Source organism: Salvelinus namaycush, chromosome 17 (assembly GCF_016432855.1).
Source record: "Salvelinus namaycush isolate Seneca chromosome 17, SaNama_1.0, whole genome shotgun sequence".
Classification (NCBI taxonomy): Eukaryota; Metazoa; Chordata; class Actinopteri; order Salmoniformes; family Salmonidae; genus Salvelinus; species Salvelinus namaycush.
The window spans coordinates 1087501-1103549 of record NC_052323.1 but is presented as its reverse complement, the minus strand read 5'-3'; the positions used below and the strand labels follow the sequence as shown (position 1 = coordinate 1103549).

The window sequence follows — 16049 nt, the reverse complement described above, 5'->3', positions numbered from 1 at the left end:
ACCTGTTGTATTCGGCGCATGTGACAAATACAGTTTGATTTGATTGGTCAAAGTAGCTAATTTGTGTGTTGGAAGTCTGAGAGTTGATAATGTTACAATGGGACCTTTAGAATGTTGAACAAATACCATGAAAGTGCATGATAATGGGCAAAATATGCTAAAATGTATCAAATAATGTGTATCAAAAAGTTGTATGCTAGCACACTGGTCCAGACCGCTCTGCTCATTTTAAAGTTCAAATTAAGTTTTTAACTTAGTAGCGTTCCAAATAATAATATTGAGAAGAATGACAAATATTTCTTTGTAAGACCCATTAATGAGGCCTGAGGAGATTCTGTAGAGGTCGATCACCACTCTGAGGTGGGATTTGAGTAATATTTTTCCTCATTCAAAGTATTTGCATCCACATTTCATCCTGCATAAGCTCTAGGATTTAGCCAGCGGATCTAGCAGGTGCTTATATGAGCAGAGAGATCATAGCACATGTAAGGCAGCCCTCACTTAAGATTTCCCTCCACAGTCTAAAAACCACAGGCAGCACATGGATCTGAGAACACAAAGTTATTGAATAAAGCCAAGATAGCAGGATAAATCCCCATGAAAAGAGAGATGGTCCTTAAAACTAAACATTAAGAATGTAGATAAAGGGTAGCGAGAAAGAAGCAATGCTCTGGTTTCCATTAAGCATGGCCTCCGAGATCCAAAATCACTTGTGAGAAATGCTCCCCTGTAATTCCAGCGAAATAAATGACTGATCCTTTGGTCGGTACTTAGTTCTGAAGTTGTGTCAGAAAGTGCTTTGAGTCACCACTGGCAGTCCCAGACTCCAAGAAATTAGTTGAGGAGAGCTTCATCAATAACAATTTTCCAGCAGACAAGGTCAACATTAAAACCTTCGGCGCGTTGCCGGCACTGTTCGCAGTGCAACAAAAACGCTAGTTGAATACATGCTAATCAATGTCTATTGTGACAGAATGAGGTAAGGAGCACTCAGATAATGAAGAACACAACACATGAGGAAATGGCTACTCATTAAATCTGATTTTTTTTATTTTTATAATTCAATGTTCAAACACAGAAACAGTGTCTAATACTGGGTCTTACTACTCACCGTTGAGAGAAGGTCAAAGGACCATGTATTCAGCTTCATGGACATAAAGCTCCACAATATAAAGTGTATGACCTAACCCCTCCAATTTCTTACATTAGAGAGGATAATCAATGCAAAACAGCACCTGATTCATATTGCTGCCAGACGTTACAAGGGCATCAGGCCTCAAGATTTACTGTCCTAGGAAGTTACAATATCTAACCACAACAAATAGAGCCAGTGGCCTTGCAGAGAGAATGTATAACAATGACGCTGATTCATTTCCTGTGTTTGGAATGTGCACTCAACTTGATTGATTTTAATTGTGTGCCCCCGATGAGGACCGACATGAAAACCAATTCAAGAGCACATCCTATGCCTACTGATATGTATGCTGACGTGGAGGGGACATTGTAAGAATGGGATAAATGTGTTGGAGAAGCTCAAAAGAGTAGCATTATTTCTATTGGAATCTGAATCAGACGACAGCTTCTATGAAGTCGTTCACAACCCACTCCATCTAACCAATATTTAAGGGTGCACCTGGAACACAGGGAACGCGCACTACAGTGCCATTTTGTCATCTCAAAACTACTGGCATGCCAACTCAACCTCAATGATTAGAATATCATAACACATTATTGGACCAGCTGAGATGGTGCTTATTTTGCTCTGTTCCCCAAGACAACACAAACACACGCCATACATTAGGCGCATATGAAGGAGCACGGGGTGAGCCACAGTTCAGTACCCCTGGAGCTACGTAGGGGTTAAGTGCCTTGATCAGCAGCCTTTTGGTTGCCAGTTCATCTCCCATATTGTCTAGCCTCTGTTTCAAACTAGAAACCTTCTGGTTAATGGTCTGTTTTTTTTTTTAACTTCTGGGCTGAAACGAGCACATAGTCTAAACAAAACATACTCTTGCATAAGAATGTGCAATTCATGTATAAGCAGCACAACAACCCCCACAATGTCAGTCCTTATTGTCATCAGTCCACTTGTCCCAGGCCCTCATTGAGACTCAGCACATTCCCTGGACCCTGTGTGTCTCTCTGGGTGAACCGGAGGATTCAAATGAGCTGTGACCTTGAGGCAGGTGAGCCATTGATAATGGGTGTGTCCATAGAGAAAAGAGTCTCCTGTGGGGACAGCTGTGTGTGCTGAGCCGGGCTCCAGTTAGCCCTGATCTCTACCTGCACGGGGAGGAGTCTAGCCTCCATCCTCCCTCTACAGCTACTCCCTATGGGCAAGACAGCTTCCAAGATAATAAGAGATGCAATCATGTGTGTCAAGGAAGGGGAGAGTGGTCGACCTGCTAGCAGTCCAAATGCAGATCTATCATCTCGTTAGCATGTGTTCTGCATCCACACAACTCTATGACCATGCTATGACTCAGAAAACAAGATGGCATCTACACAACTCTACAGGAATGGCTATTGAGATTTCAGTGAGGCAAGTTCTGAAGTTCTGAAGGCCAGTGGATTTATCCCGAGACAGGAAGTTTTGTCAAATCAAATTTTGTTAATACATCAATTATAGATGAACGTACCATTGATTCCCCTAATGTTTTTGGAGGGATGAATCAGAATGCGGATAATAGACTGCAAATGCAAGTAATACAATCAAACCAAAAAAGAAGGTTAAAAGGGCATTTGCTGAATCACATTAATGATTGCCAGCAAATGCCAAATTACGCCACTCAACCTAGAGTGGATTGTACAATGATCCAGTTACCATTGATTAGCAATTATCTTTTTATTTCTTTATTTGGACTTGTCATGACGGAGGCAGAACATTAACATTACATGGAAACAATACAAGGCAATTAACATGGGTGGGGAAGCAGTGGGCCAAACACAGACTAATGTGATTAAGGGAGACTGCCTGCAATAGAGCAGACAAAGGCGGGGCTACCGGTCTCCTGTCTCTGCCTGCCTCATATTCGTTCTTCTCTCTCTCTCACTCTTTCACTTTCTTCCTTTATTTCTCTATCTCTGAGGAGCAGTGGAGGTGAGGGACTTGGAGAGAGAGAGAGGCACTTTGGAGTGGGCAATCAAGGGAAGGGAACTGAAGAAAAACCTTTCTCAGGGAAATCAGCCGGAACTGATTGCTCTTTTCAATCAGGTAAATTAAGTGTGCATGCTCCAGCCCTTTGTAGATGGGCTTGTGATTATTCTATCGTTTGAACCCCCTCTCCCTCCTCCTCAACCCCCACGGCCCACCCCCCTTCCTCCTTCCGACCAGCCAACCCCTGTTTTCCCCCACGGGTCTTGACGCAACAAGCAGAAATTCGCCGGCTCAGGGCCTCAGGTTTGCAAGGTCACGTGGCCTCACCTCAGCTATAGATCACAACAGAGGGTGGTGGTACTAAACACGGAGGCGCGCTGTTCTGCTCCCTAAATGACTCGCTGCATTACTCCGCCGAGCTGTACTGATGCTTTGATGGAGGAGACAGGGCTAAAGAGAGAGGAAGTGGCATCCTAAAGGCACATACAGTTGAAGTCGGAAGTACATACACTTAGGTTGGAGTTATTATTATCATTTTTCAACCACTCGACAAATTTCTTGTTAACGAACTATAGTTTTGACACGTTGGTTAGGACATCTACTCTGTCCATGACACAAGTAATTTTTCCAACAATTGTTTACAGACATATTATTTCACTGTAAGCTTACATACACTAAGTTGATTGTGGCTTTAAAAAGCTTGGAAAATTCCAGAACATGATGTCATAGCTTTAGAAGCTTCTGATAGGCTAATTGACATCATTTGAGTCAATTGGAGGTGTACCTGTGGATGTATTTCAAGGCCTACCTTCAAACTCAGTGCCTCAGTGCTTGACATCTTGAGAAAATCAAAAGAAATCAGCCAAGATCTCAGAAAAAAAATGGTAGACCTCCACAAGTCTGGTTCATCCTTGTGAGCAATGTACAAACGCCTGAAGGTACCATGTTCATCTGTACAAACAATAGTACGCAAGTGTAAACACCATGGGACCACGCAGCCGTCATACTGCTCAGGAAGGAGACGTGTTCTGTCTCCTAGAGATGAACGTACTTAGGTGCGAAAAGTGCAAATCAATCCCAGAACAACAGCAAAGGACCTTGTGAAGATGCTGGAGTAAACCGGTACAAAAGTATCTATATCCACAGTAAAACGAGTCCTATATCAACATAACCTGAAAGGCTGATAAGCAAGGAAGAAGCCAATGCTCCAAAATCACCATAAAAAAGCCAGACCACGGTATGCAAACTGCGCAGGGGGACAAAGATCATACTTTTTGGAGAAATGTCCTCTGGTCTGATGAAACAAAAATAGAACTGTTTGGCCATAATGACCATCGTTATGTTTGGAGGAAAAAGGGTGACGCTTGCAAGCTGAAGACCACCATCCCAACTGTGAAACACGGGGGTGGCAGCATCATGCTGTGGTGGTGCTTTGCTGCAGGAGGGACTGGCGCACTTCACAAAATAGATGGCTTCATGAGGCAGGAAAATTATGTAGATATATTGAAGCAACATCTCAAGACACCAGTCAGGAAGTTAAAGCTTGGGTCTTCCAAATGGACAATGACCCCAAACATTCTTCCAAAATTGTGGCAGAATGGCTTAAGGACAACAAAGTCAAGGTATTGGAGTGGCCATCACAAAGCCCTGACCTCAACCCGATAGAAAATATGTGGGCAGAACTGAAAAAGCATGTGCGAGCAAGGAGGCCTACAGATCTGACTCAGTTACACCAGCTCTGTCAGGAAGGAATGGTCCAAAATGCACCCAACTTATTGTGGGAAGCTTGTGGAATGTTACCCGAAACGTTTGACCCAAGTTAAACAATTTAAAGGCAATGCAACCAAATACTAATTGAGTGTATGTAAACTTCTGACCCACTGGGAATGTGATGAAAGAAATAAAAGCTGAAATAAATCATTCGCTCTACTATTATTCTGATATTTCACATTCTTAAAATAAAGTGGTGATCCTAACTGACCTAAAACAGGGCATTTTTACTAGGATTAAATGTCAGGAATTGTGAAAAACTGAGTTTAAACGTATTTGGCTAAGGTGTATGTAAACTTCCGATTTCAACTGTACTTCCATTCCATGCCACCTGCCACGGGCCAAGTAGAAGAGTAGGAATAAAACAAAGAGGAGGAACTAAAAAGTTTTTTTAATGGCGACATGGAAACAAAGTTAATCTAATGCACTGTAGTGATTAAAGAGAGTGAGAATGAGAGATGCAAAAAAGAGAGGAGAATGAGATATGACTAGATATACTGTAGCTCGGGTTAGGGCGAACTGAACAACGTTTTACCATGTTCTAATACCAATTTACCTGACAGGAGACCAAAAAGCTTTGTAAAGGATCTGGAAGATAGTCAGTAAATTATTCAGCTGGGCCTCGTTCTACACAAGTATAAAAGCTCCTCCAGACTGGTATCAAGCCAACACATGGCCCAGCCATCGCCAAGCTCCCTTTGTGTTCCAGCCTCAAAGTGTTCTCTGATTAAATTAGTTTTAGTGAGGCTAGGCAGCTGAGATTTTAGCTTCTTTGTTTCTCTCCTCTCCGGCAGCTCAAACTACCCTTAAAATCACAGAAAACAACATGAGCGCTGACGTTCCCCCTTGTGTCATTTAAAACATTGATCACGGAGTTCTGTTTCTTGTTGGAGTGGGTAACTCAATCATCAAATTCCTTTTGCACCTGTGAAAGGGCACTTCTGTCAAGGTTAGTGCTATCAGGGATCCCTTGGGATGTCCCTACCCTAATCCTAACTCTTACCTTAACCATTTTACATTTCAACTTTAATGGGGTGGTGTCAGAGTTGGACGTCCCAAGGATCCCCCCCAAAAAAGCAGCATTTCAGGATTCAAATCAATGCTGTCTGCTGACAAATAGAGATGAGATAAAAACAAAATATCTTTCCCAATCTCATTATTTCTGCCTCTCTCCCTAAGGAATCATATGCTCTTAAAGGGCTAGTTTTCCGGGTTTTACCCCCAATTATTTTCTAACCTCAAGAGAAAATGAAAATGTCCATGGACAATAAAGTTATTGTATTGTGTATATAAGTTCTGTGTTAATTAACATATAAATAAAATACAGGCACCACGGAAAGCACTGTGAAGTAAAAGGCTTTATATCCTCTACAGCCTTCTCCTTAGTGTCATGTCTGTGTTTTCCAATGGTGTTTGCCATAATGAATTGAGTCAGCTTATTAGTCTCACCCAATTGAACTAACAAGCATGTACAATAATTGATTGTCCCTGAAATGACTTGAATGAGTTGATACAAGTTCACAGTTTGAGCCGTACACTCATCCATCTATATCCATAATAAAGACTGGGTCTGGTCCACTTTAACAATGGCTGCCTCGCTGCCTCAGTCGAGCACATAATTAATGGGAATTAGATTAAATAACCAATTAGGTAACTAACAAAGTAAATAGGCATCTGGGGTTTCCCCATTGAATACTTGCGAATGGAATTAGCACAGAATTTGTTTATTGACAGGTGAAATGACAGCATGGTCAGAGAAACAAGTCTATTCCCGGACACAATGAGGCAGCAAACACTTAAGTGACAGGAGGGAACACACAGGTTAAAGCGTTGAGACTAGTAATCGGAAGGTTGCAAGATCGAATCCCTGAGCTGACAAGGTAAAAATCTGTCATTCTGCCCCTGAACAAGACAGTTAACCCACTGTTCCTAGGCCGTCATTGAAAATAAGAATGTATTCTTCACTGACTTGCCTCGTTAAATAAAGGTAAAATAAATACAAATACATGTCAGGTAAACAACATAATTCAAATGTGGAACAACGTAGCATGTTTACTCTCGAGGTAATTATGCCACTTGAGCTGTAAAGACGCCACTTCCACACCACAAATGACAGCCATGTTCTCTTATTCTCAAAGCCAATCCACAATGGAAGATAAAGACAAGAATGTGTAGTGCATTAAAGCCACTCGTTCTGTCCTGTCACCACGCCATGCCTCCCATCCGGTGTGGTAACCTTTCTTGGGGGTCATCTCAAAATGTATACGAGTCCATTGTGCTCCATTGAAGTCATCCCATCGACCACTGAAACTGCTGCCAAATATCATCCATATTGAATCTGCAGGGGGCGCTCTTCCTGAGCGGAAGAATATTCCAGATTTATACATAACACAAGGATTAGGAGCGGCTCTCTGGCCATTAGGAATTGTTGTTCCATCTGATCCAACAGGCCTAATTAAAGTATCTTAACCTTGTTGGGCCTAATCTCTCGGGTCACTCTATAAAACATGGGCGGGTCTAAATCAAGTTGTAAAACGCCTCGGAGCCTCCTGGTTTAAGCCATTGGAGAAAACCAATAAAGGATTTGTCACCCCCTTGTAAACCATGCAGTGTGGGATCCGGGAGCTGCTGGTGAAGAAAAGGCAGCCGCGAGGCAAATATCCCAAGGTCACGCAATGAAACTAGCTTCCCGAAACAAGCACTCTGAAAACAAGTCATAACTTTGTGTCATTGTGATAATGCAGAGACAAAGACAATCCCATTGGCCATTTACACTTTGATTTAACTGGGTTTATAGTGTTTAAAGAGTGAGGATACCGGTGGGGGAAGAAGGTGAAGAAAATACTTTGATGAAAACAAGCAAATAACATCATATAATTGTAATCAACATCTTTCTTCATTGAAATGGAGCCAAGGAAGACACAGAGCTATACTATTTGGGCCTTGTTGAGGGATTTATATTGGTTACCGACAAAACACAATGCAGAGGGGTCAAAACAAGAAGATCAGGAAATGAAACATGGCAGTAAATTGGTAAAGGTGACTGCTAACACCTAGAATGATTGCAGCTGTGGAGTAAATTGTATTTTGTCTGAAATATGTTGTGCTTTCCTGTGAGATGGTACAATTTCAAGAGGCATAAATTGCCGGGTGGAATATATCTTGTTTGTTGAAACTATAGCTTACTGTCTTGCCAGGTCCAATTAGAGCATTTTGCTATTGCGATATGCGAGTATGACAACACGTATTTATTACTCTCTGACTTTGCGGTATATTGTACTGTACATCTATCTCTCACATAAGAATAGAAACTACTGTCTAAGGTTGTCTGCGTAGCATTATGGTTCAACCAGTGATGCAGTGTCCATTATTTAAAGAGGACGGACTGGCTTACCTCTGCTAGCACTCTCCACGTGTTCCAGCTCTTCAGGGAACCTCAGGATCTCCGGGTACTTCTCTTCACACTTTTCGGCCAGGAAGTGAAGCAGGGTTGTGTTTTGGTCGGACGACTTAGTGTCTCGAAGCTGAGAGAGAGGTGAAGTCATGGGTGAGTCACAGCATTAGTTGTTCTTATAATATATGCATATAGCAAAAGCTTTTATCCAAACGTGACTGACAACAGTGAGTGCATACATTGTCGTACATTTGACCTCCAACTCACGACCCTGGCGCTGCTATCGCCATGCTCTTACCAACTGAGCCACACAGGACCATAGAATGTTCTTAGAACGTTACAGATGTAGAATCTTAATTTCAGCCAGTTTGCTACAGCAGCAAAGTAATCCTACAGCAACAGGAAATGTGAATTATTATGTGCATTTTAGTTCATGTACATTTTTCTAGGGGTTGATAAATCAAGTCTGACATTTCAAAGTGGAAATTACAAACTTCAGAAGCCTTTTTAAACCTCAAATACACTGCAAGTTTTACATGTTTTCCTTCAACAAGGTGATCAAAATAAGAACCCACATCTGTAGAAAAGGCCACGACAACAAAGGATCTGCATGAAACAACCAACATAGACATACAGAGAGTTGTCTGGGCAGGAGGGCGTATGCATGTATGCTTTCAGCTCGCTTTATTTCAGTCTTTCAGGAACCACCTTTGGCCTACTTTGCTTTTACCATATGACAGAGGCATATAAAGAGGGCCTATATAGTAGAGTTTGTTAGTGAAGGTCACACACATATCTAGAGATAAGATGGGCTGAGAGGCATTCTGAGAACTATGCATCTGCAAGAGAGCACAAGGGCCGATATGCCAATGCATTAAGTAGACTTGAATACAAACACAAATGATTAATACACACAGTAAAACACACAACATATCAAACAGCACATCTGAATAAAAACATATAAAAGGTTGGAGAAAGGAAAAGAGAATAGAATGTGCTAGACTAGATTAATACAATTGGAGAGAAAAAGGCCAGTACAGCGACTGCCATGAGCATATTTTCCATTGTGGACAACTGCACACGTTTTTCAGAGATTCTGCATGACCTTTCAATTATATATTTGTGCTGGAGAGCAGGGGCAAGCCAAATCCCTTTCCTCCCCTCTTCCTCTCTTAAAACCCTGTCAAATTTTAGAGCAATTGACTCATTGATGCATATATGCATTTTCTCGCTTGGTTTTATTTTTCACATAGGCTTTTTTTCAGTGCCATCAAAAAGTATTCACACCCCTTGACTTGTTCCACATTCTGTTGTGTTACAGCCTGCATTTTAAATGGTTTCAATTTAGATTTTGTATCACTGGCCTACTACACACAATACCCCATAACGTCAAAGTGCAAATATGTTTTAAGAAATTAATACAAATTAAGAAAAATGAATTAGTTGAAATGTATTGAGTCAATAAGTATTCAACCCCTTTGTTATGGCAAGCTTAAAAATGTTCACAATACTAACCTAATTTACATAGTTAAAAGAAGGAAGCCCTTAGAGAATAAAAATACTCCAAAACATGCATCCTGTTTGCAACATAGCACTAAAGAAGAAGATGGCGCTGACGTACATGGCGACTCTGCTTCTAGCTCCTAAGCAACTTTGCAGTATTTCATTTTTTTGTTTTACATTATTAGCCTAGAACCTTTATTTTTTGTGTTATTACATACAGCAGGAAATATCGTGGACTTCAGGAAACAGCAGAGGGAGCACCCCCCTATCCACATGGACGGGACAGTTGTGGAGAAGGTGAAAAGTTTTAAGTTCCCCGGCGTACACATCACGGACAAACTGAAATGGTCCACCCACACAGACATCGTGGTGAAGAAGGCGCAACAGCGTCCTAATATTTATATACAGTACCAGTCAAAAGTCTGGACACATCTACTCATTCAAGGGTTTTTGTTTATTTTTAACTATTTCCTACATTGCAGAATAATAGTGAACACATGCAAACTATGAAAAAACACATGGAATCATGTAGTAATCAACAAATAATCTCACACAACATATATTTTGATTTGTTTAACACTTTTTTGGTTACTACATGATTCCATATGTGTTATTTCATAAATGTGATGTCTTCACTATTATTCTATAATGTAGAAAATAATAAATAAAATAAGAAAAACCCTGGAATGAGTATAATTTTACATTTAGATATGTGTTTGTATTATTGTGAATTGTTAGATACTACTGCACTGTAGGAGTTAGGAACACAAGCATTTCACTATACCCGCACAACCATCTGCTAAATATGTGTATGTGACTAATACAATTGGATTTGAAAGTAATACAGCAAAGATGTGGCAAAGCAATTAACTTGTTTTCATGAATACAAAGTGTTATGTTTGGGGAAAATCCAATGCAACACATTACTGAGTACCACTCTCCATATTTTCAAGCATAGTGGTGGCTGCATCATGTATACTTGTAATATTTAGGGACTGGGGAGTTTTTCAGGATACAAATGAAATAGAATAGAACAAAGGACAGGCAAAATCCTAGAGGAAAACCTAGTTCAGTATGCTTTCCACCAGACAAAGGACAATAACCTAAAACACAAGACCAAATCTACACTGGAGTTGCTTACCAAGAAGACAGTGGATATTCCGGAGTGGCAGAGTTACAGCTTTTGACTAAAATCTGCTTGAACATCTATGGCAAGACTGAAAAATGGTTGTCTAGCAATGTTCAACAACCAATTTGACAGAGCTTAAATCATTTAAAAAATAATCTACAAATGTTGTACAATCAAGGCAGGCAAATCTCTTAGGGAGATTCACAGCTGTAATCGCTGCCAGAGGTGATTTGAAAATGTATTGACTCAGGGGTGTGAATACTTAAGTAAATGATACATTTTTGTATGTCATTTTCAATACATTTGCAAAAATGTCTAAAAACATGTTTTCACTTTGACGTTAGGGGGTATTGTGTGTATATGGGTGAGGAAAAAAATTATGATTTAATCCATTTTTTATTCAGGCTGTAACACAACAACATGTAGAATAAGTCAAGGGGTATGAATACTTTCTGAAGTGTGGGTCGGCACTTGGGGGTCGGCACTTCAAAATAAAGAATGTCACTCATGACAGGCTAGGTCAGATGCACTGCGCTGCTGTTTACCTAGATTTCAGTTCCTTTGGCCATTCACAAATATAATGGAAAATAAATTGGTGAATAAAGCTATTACTATGTAACTACCTACAAACACAGTGTTGGTTCTACAGTTATTTTTGTGTAGTTACATTAGGGTAACAAAAGTAACATTTTTAAGGTAAATTACTTATGGTTTGTAAAATGTTACCGAATCTTACTGGATCATACCACAGTATTTACCCATGAATATACTACAATGTATGTGTACTGTAAATATACATATTTCAGCAGGACTGGGGAGGAGGGGTTGGGGAGTTACCCACTGAGGAAGATCTGTCAGGCTGCATCTGAGCAGCATTGAATCATGCATCCACATGTCAGCGCAGCACTGCAAGGTGTGTGTTTTAACAACCCCAAAAACTTGTTTTATTTTGCTGCTGGAAAACAGGTTACATAGTTGCCCCTTTTTACTTATTTACTTAAGGTAATTCAAAGGCAAGTTTAATTTTAATTACAGCTGTTCATAACATTGGACCCACGTGTCAACCACTCCTAAAAATACTTAGTTGCTCCACGTTTCCCAGCACGAAGGTGTCAAAAAGGCCAAAAGTGCAATCGTAGATAACCCTTTCACGAATCTCGGGCACAAAACATTGAAAATGAATTGAAAATAGATAATGTTGCGGTATAGTACAACAGGAAACATCTATTCAGCTCTAAATGTGTAACACCCCAGAGAGGTAGTCGAGCAGACTGAATAACTCCCTAACTCCTTTTTTCCCCGCATCCCTCCCTCCCTCCCTCCCTCCCTCATGGAGATAGGAGGGAGAAAGTAGGGTCTGGAGGGCTGCTTTAGGTAGGGGCGTCGGGGATGGCTTACCCCCCTCGCCCTCGACGGCTCAAACAGATTGTTTTCTGTCAAGACTTGACTTCAGGATGGCTGGTTTGAGGGGGGAGAAGAGAGAGGGAGATATCCTTTTTTTAAACATAATATTTAAAAAAAGAAGGTTTCCTTATCCCCAAGGTCAGCCCAGAAAGGCACAGAAAATTCAAACCACCAGTGCATCGGCAACTGCAGCAGCTGTGATACAGTATTAACCTTCTTACGAAGAGCCATGCCAAACTCTCAAGATTCTGGCAGACCTCCCTGGGAACAAATGTTTAATAATTGAGATTGTATTGCTACAAAAGGGTTACATTAAATTGATGTGTGGGGTAGCCAGTGGTTGACTAAAACAACAGGAAACCACATGATCATATGAGAGAGTAAATCCATTCCCATTCCAATTTATGTTTCTCTTCTGCGTTGTCCTAAAATGTATAAAGTTTTGGACATCAGAGAAACCTTGATGGAGTCTTATTTGAGTCAGAAAAGGATGTTCATATGGTAGGGAAGATATACAAAACCTTGCAGAGAGCCTATCCAACTGACAATCTCAAAAAGAAGTGATGTTGGCACAAGATGGAGGGAAAGTTGGAGCATACATTTGAAGTCGGAAGTTTACATACACCTAAGCCAAATACATTTAAACTCAGTTTTTTACAATTCCTGACATTTCATCCTAATAAAATATCCCTGTCTTAGGTCAGTTAGGATCACGACTTTATTTTAAGAATGTGAAATGTTAGAATAATAGTAGAGAAAATGATTTATTTCAGGTTTTATTTCTTTCATTTCCAGCGGGTCAGAAGTTTAAATACACTCAATTAGTGTATTGTACAGATGAACGTGGTACCTTCAGGCATTTGGAAATTGCTCCCAAGGATGAACCAGACTTGTGGAGGTCTACAATTGTTTTTCTGAGGTCTTGGCTGATTTCCTTTGATTTTCCCATGATGTCAAGCAAAGAGGCACTGAGTTTGAAGCTAGACCTTGAAATACATCCACAGGTACACCTCAAATTGACTCAAATTATGTCAATTAGCCTGTCAGAAGCTTCTAAAGCCATGACATCATCTTCGGGAATTGTCCATGCTGTTTATAGGCACAGTCAACTTAGTGTATGTAAACTTCTGACCCACTGGAATTGTGATACAGTGAATAATAAGTGAAATAATCTGTCTGTAAACTATTTTTGAAAAAATTACTTGTGTCATGCACAAAGTAGATGTCCTAATCGACTTGCCAAAACTATAGTTTGTGAACAAGAAATGTGTGGAGTGGTTGAAAAACAAGTTTTAATGACTCCAACCTAAGTGTATGTAAACTTCCGACTTAAACTGTATACTATTCTATCCTACATGGTCTACAGATATACTAAATAGTATGTCCACAAACTGTCCATAATCTCTATACATCCCATCACATGTATACAGTACCAGTCAATAGTTTTGACACACATACTCATTCAAGGGTTTTTCTTTGATTTTACAATTTTCTTCATTGTAGAATAATAGGGAAGACATCAAAACTATGAAATAACACATACGGAATCATGTAGTAAGGTGGAGGTGATATTATCCTACACTAGCCTCTCAAAGCACTTCATGAAGACAGAAGTGAGTGCTACGGGGCAATAGTCATTTAGTTCAGTTACCATTGATTTCTTGGGTACAGGAACAATGGTGGACAGCAGAAAGGGATAGGGAGATATTGAATATGTCCATAAACACTCCAGCCAGCTGGTATGTGCATGCTCTGAGGACGTGGCTAGGGATGCCGTCTGGGCCGGCAGCCTTGCGAGGGTTAACATGCTTAAACGTCTTGCTCACTTCGGCAACGGAGAACGAGAGCCCACAGTCCTTGGTAGCGGGCCACGTCGGTGGCACTGTGTTATCCTCAAAGCGGGCGAAGAAAGTGTTTAGCTTGTCTGGAAGCAAGATGTCTGTGTCCGCAACGTGGCTGGTTTTCCCTTTGTAGTCTGTGATTGTCTGTAGACCCTGCTACATATATCTCGTGTCTGAGCCGTTGAATTCTGACTCCATTTTGTCTCTGCACTGACGTTTTGCCTGTTTGATTCCCTTATGGAGGGCATACCTGCACTGTTTGTAATCCACCATATTCCCAGTCACCTTGCCGTGGTTAAAAGTTGTGGTTCACACTTTCAGTTTTGCAAGAATGCTACCATCTCTTTCCACAGTTTTTGGTTTGGGTAGGTTTTAATAGTCACAGTGGAAACAACATCCCCTATACACTTCATGATGAACTCAGTCACCGTATCAGTTTATACATCAATGTTATTCTTAGATGCAACCAGGAAGATATCCCAGTCTGTATGGATGGGGACAATATATCTGGAGAGAGCCATGATTCTGTGAAAAAGAGTATGTTACAGTCCCTGATGTCTCTCTGGAAGGAGATCCTCGCCCTGAGCTTGTCTAATTTATTGTCCAGGGACTGAACATTAGCGAGTAATATACATGGAAGCGATGGATGGTGTGCACGCCACCTGAGTCAGACTAGAAGTCCACTCCTGTCACGTTCGTTTAGAGATGGATTGGACCAAGGAGCAGCGTGGTAGGCGTACATCATCAATTTATTAAATGAACATCAAAAACAAGAAAGAATAAATGACACGTAAAGTTTTGTAGCGCTAACACAGCAACTAACCAAAAACAAGATCCCACTAACTAAAGGTGGAAAAGGCTGCCTAAGTATGATAGACAGCGATAGACAGCTGCCTCTGATTGGGAACCATACCCGGTCAACAAAGAAATAGAAAAACTAGAATGCCCACCCAAATCACACCCCGACCTAACCAAATAGAGAAATAAAAGGGCTCTCTAAGGTCAGGGCGTGACAACTCCAAATACATTTTCTCCGCCGGAGGCGTCATGGAGCAGCCTCTGAGATAAGTTAAATTGCCCTGGGGGGTACGAACAAAGGATTCAATTCAGGAAAGTCGTCAGAATGCTGGTGAGTTACTGCCACTCTGATATCCAAAAGTTATTTCTGGATGTATGTAATAACACAAAAAACTTTCTAGGCTAATAATGTAAGGGAAAAAATAATAAAATCAATTAAAAAATATATTTAAAAAACACAAGTCTTAATGTCAACAGTGAAGAGGTGACTCCGGGATGCTAGCATTCTAGGGAGAGTTCCTCTATCCAGTGTCTGTGTTATTTTGCCCATCTTAATCTTTTATTATTATTGGCCAGTCTGAGATATGGCTTTTTTTTGCAACTCTGCCAGAAGGCAAGCATCCCGGAGTCGCCTCTTCACTGTTGACATTGAGACTGGTGTTTTGTGGGTACTATGTAATGAAGCTGCCAGTTGAGGACTTGTGAGGTGTATTTTTCTCAAACTAGACACTCTAATGTACTTTTCCTCTTGCTCAGTTGTGCACCGGGGCCTCCCACTCCTCTTTCTATTTTGGTTAGCGCCAGTTTGCGCTGTTCTGTGAAGGGAGTAGTACACAGCGTAGTACGAGATCTTCAGTTTCTTGGCAATTTCTCGCATGGAATAGCCTTCATTTCTCAGAACAAGAATAGACTGACGAGTTTCTGATAAAAAAAAAAAAAAATCTGGCCATTTTGAGCCTGTAATCGAACCCACAAATGTTGATGCTCCAGATACTCAACTAGTCTAAAGAAGGCCAGTTTTATAGTTTTTCAGCTCAATTAACATATTTGCAAAAGGGTTTTCCAAATGATCAATTAGCTTTTTAAAATGATAAACTTGGATTAGCTAACACA

General features: G+C 40.7%; 1 protein-coding gene across 1 annotated transcript in view; it reads right to left on the bottom strand.

Moving 5' to 3' along the window:
* LOC120061859 (protein diaphanous homolog 2-like) overlaps nt 1-16049 on the bottom strand; it is a 467422-nt gene that overhangs the window by 47099 nt on the left and 404274 nt on the right. Inside the window, exon 24 of the mRNA XM_039011641.1 lies at nt 8262-8391. Coding sequence (XP_038867569.1) covers nt 8262-8391 — 130 coding nt within the window. The remainder of the gene's footprint in view (nt 1-8261; nt 8392-16049) is intronic.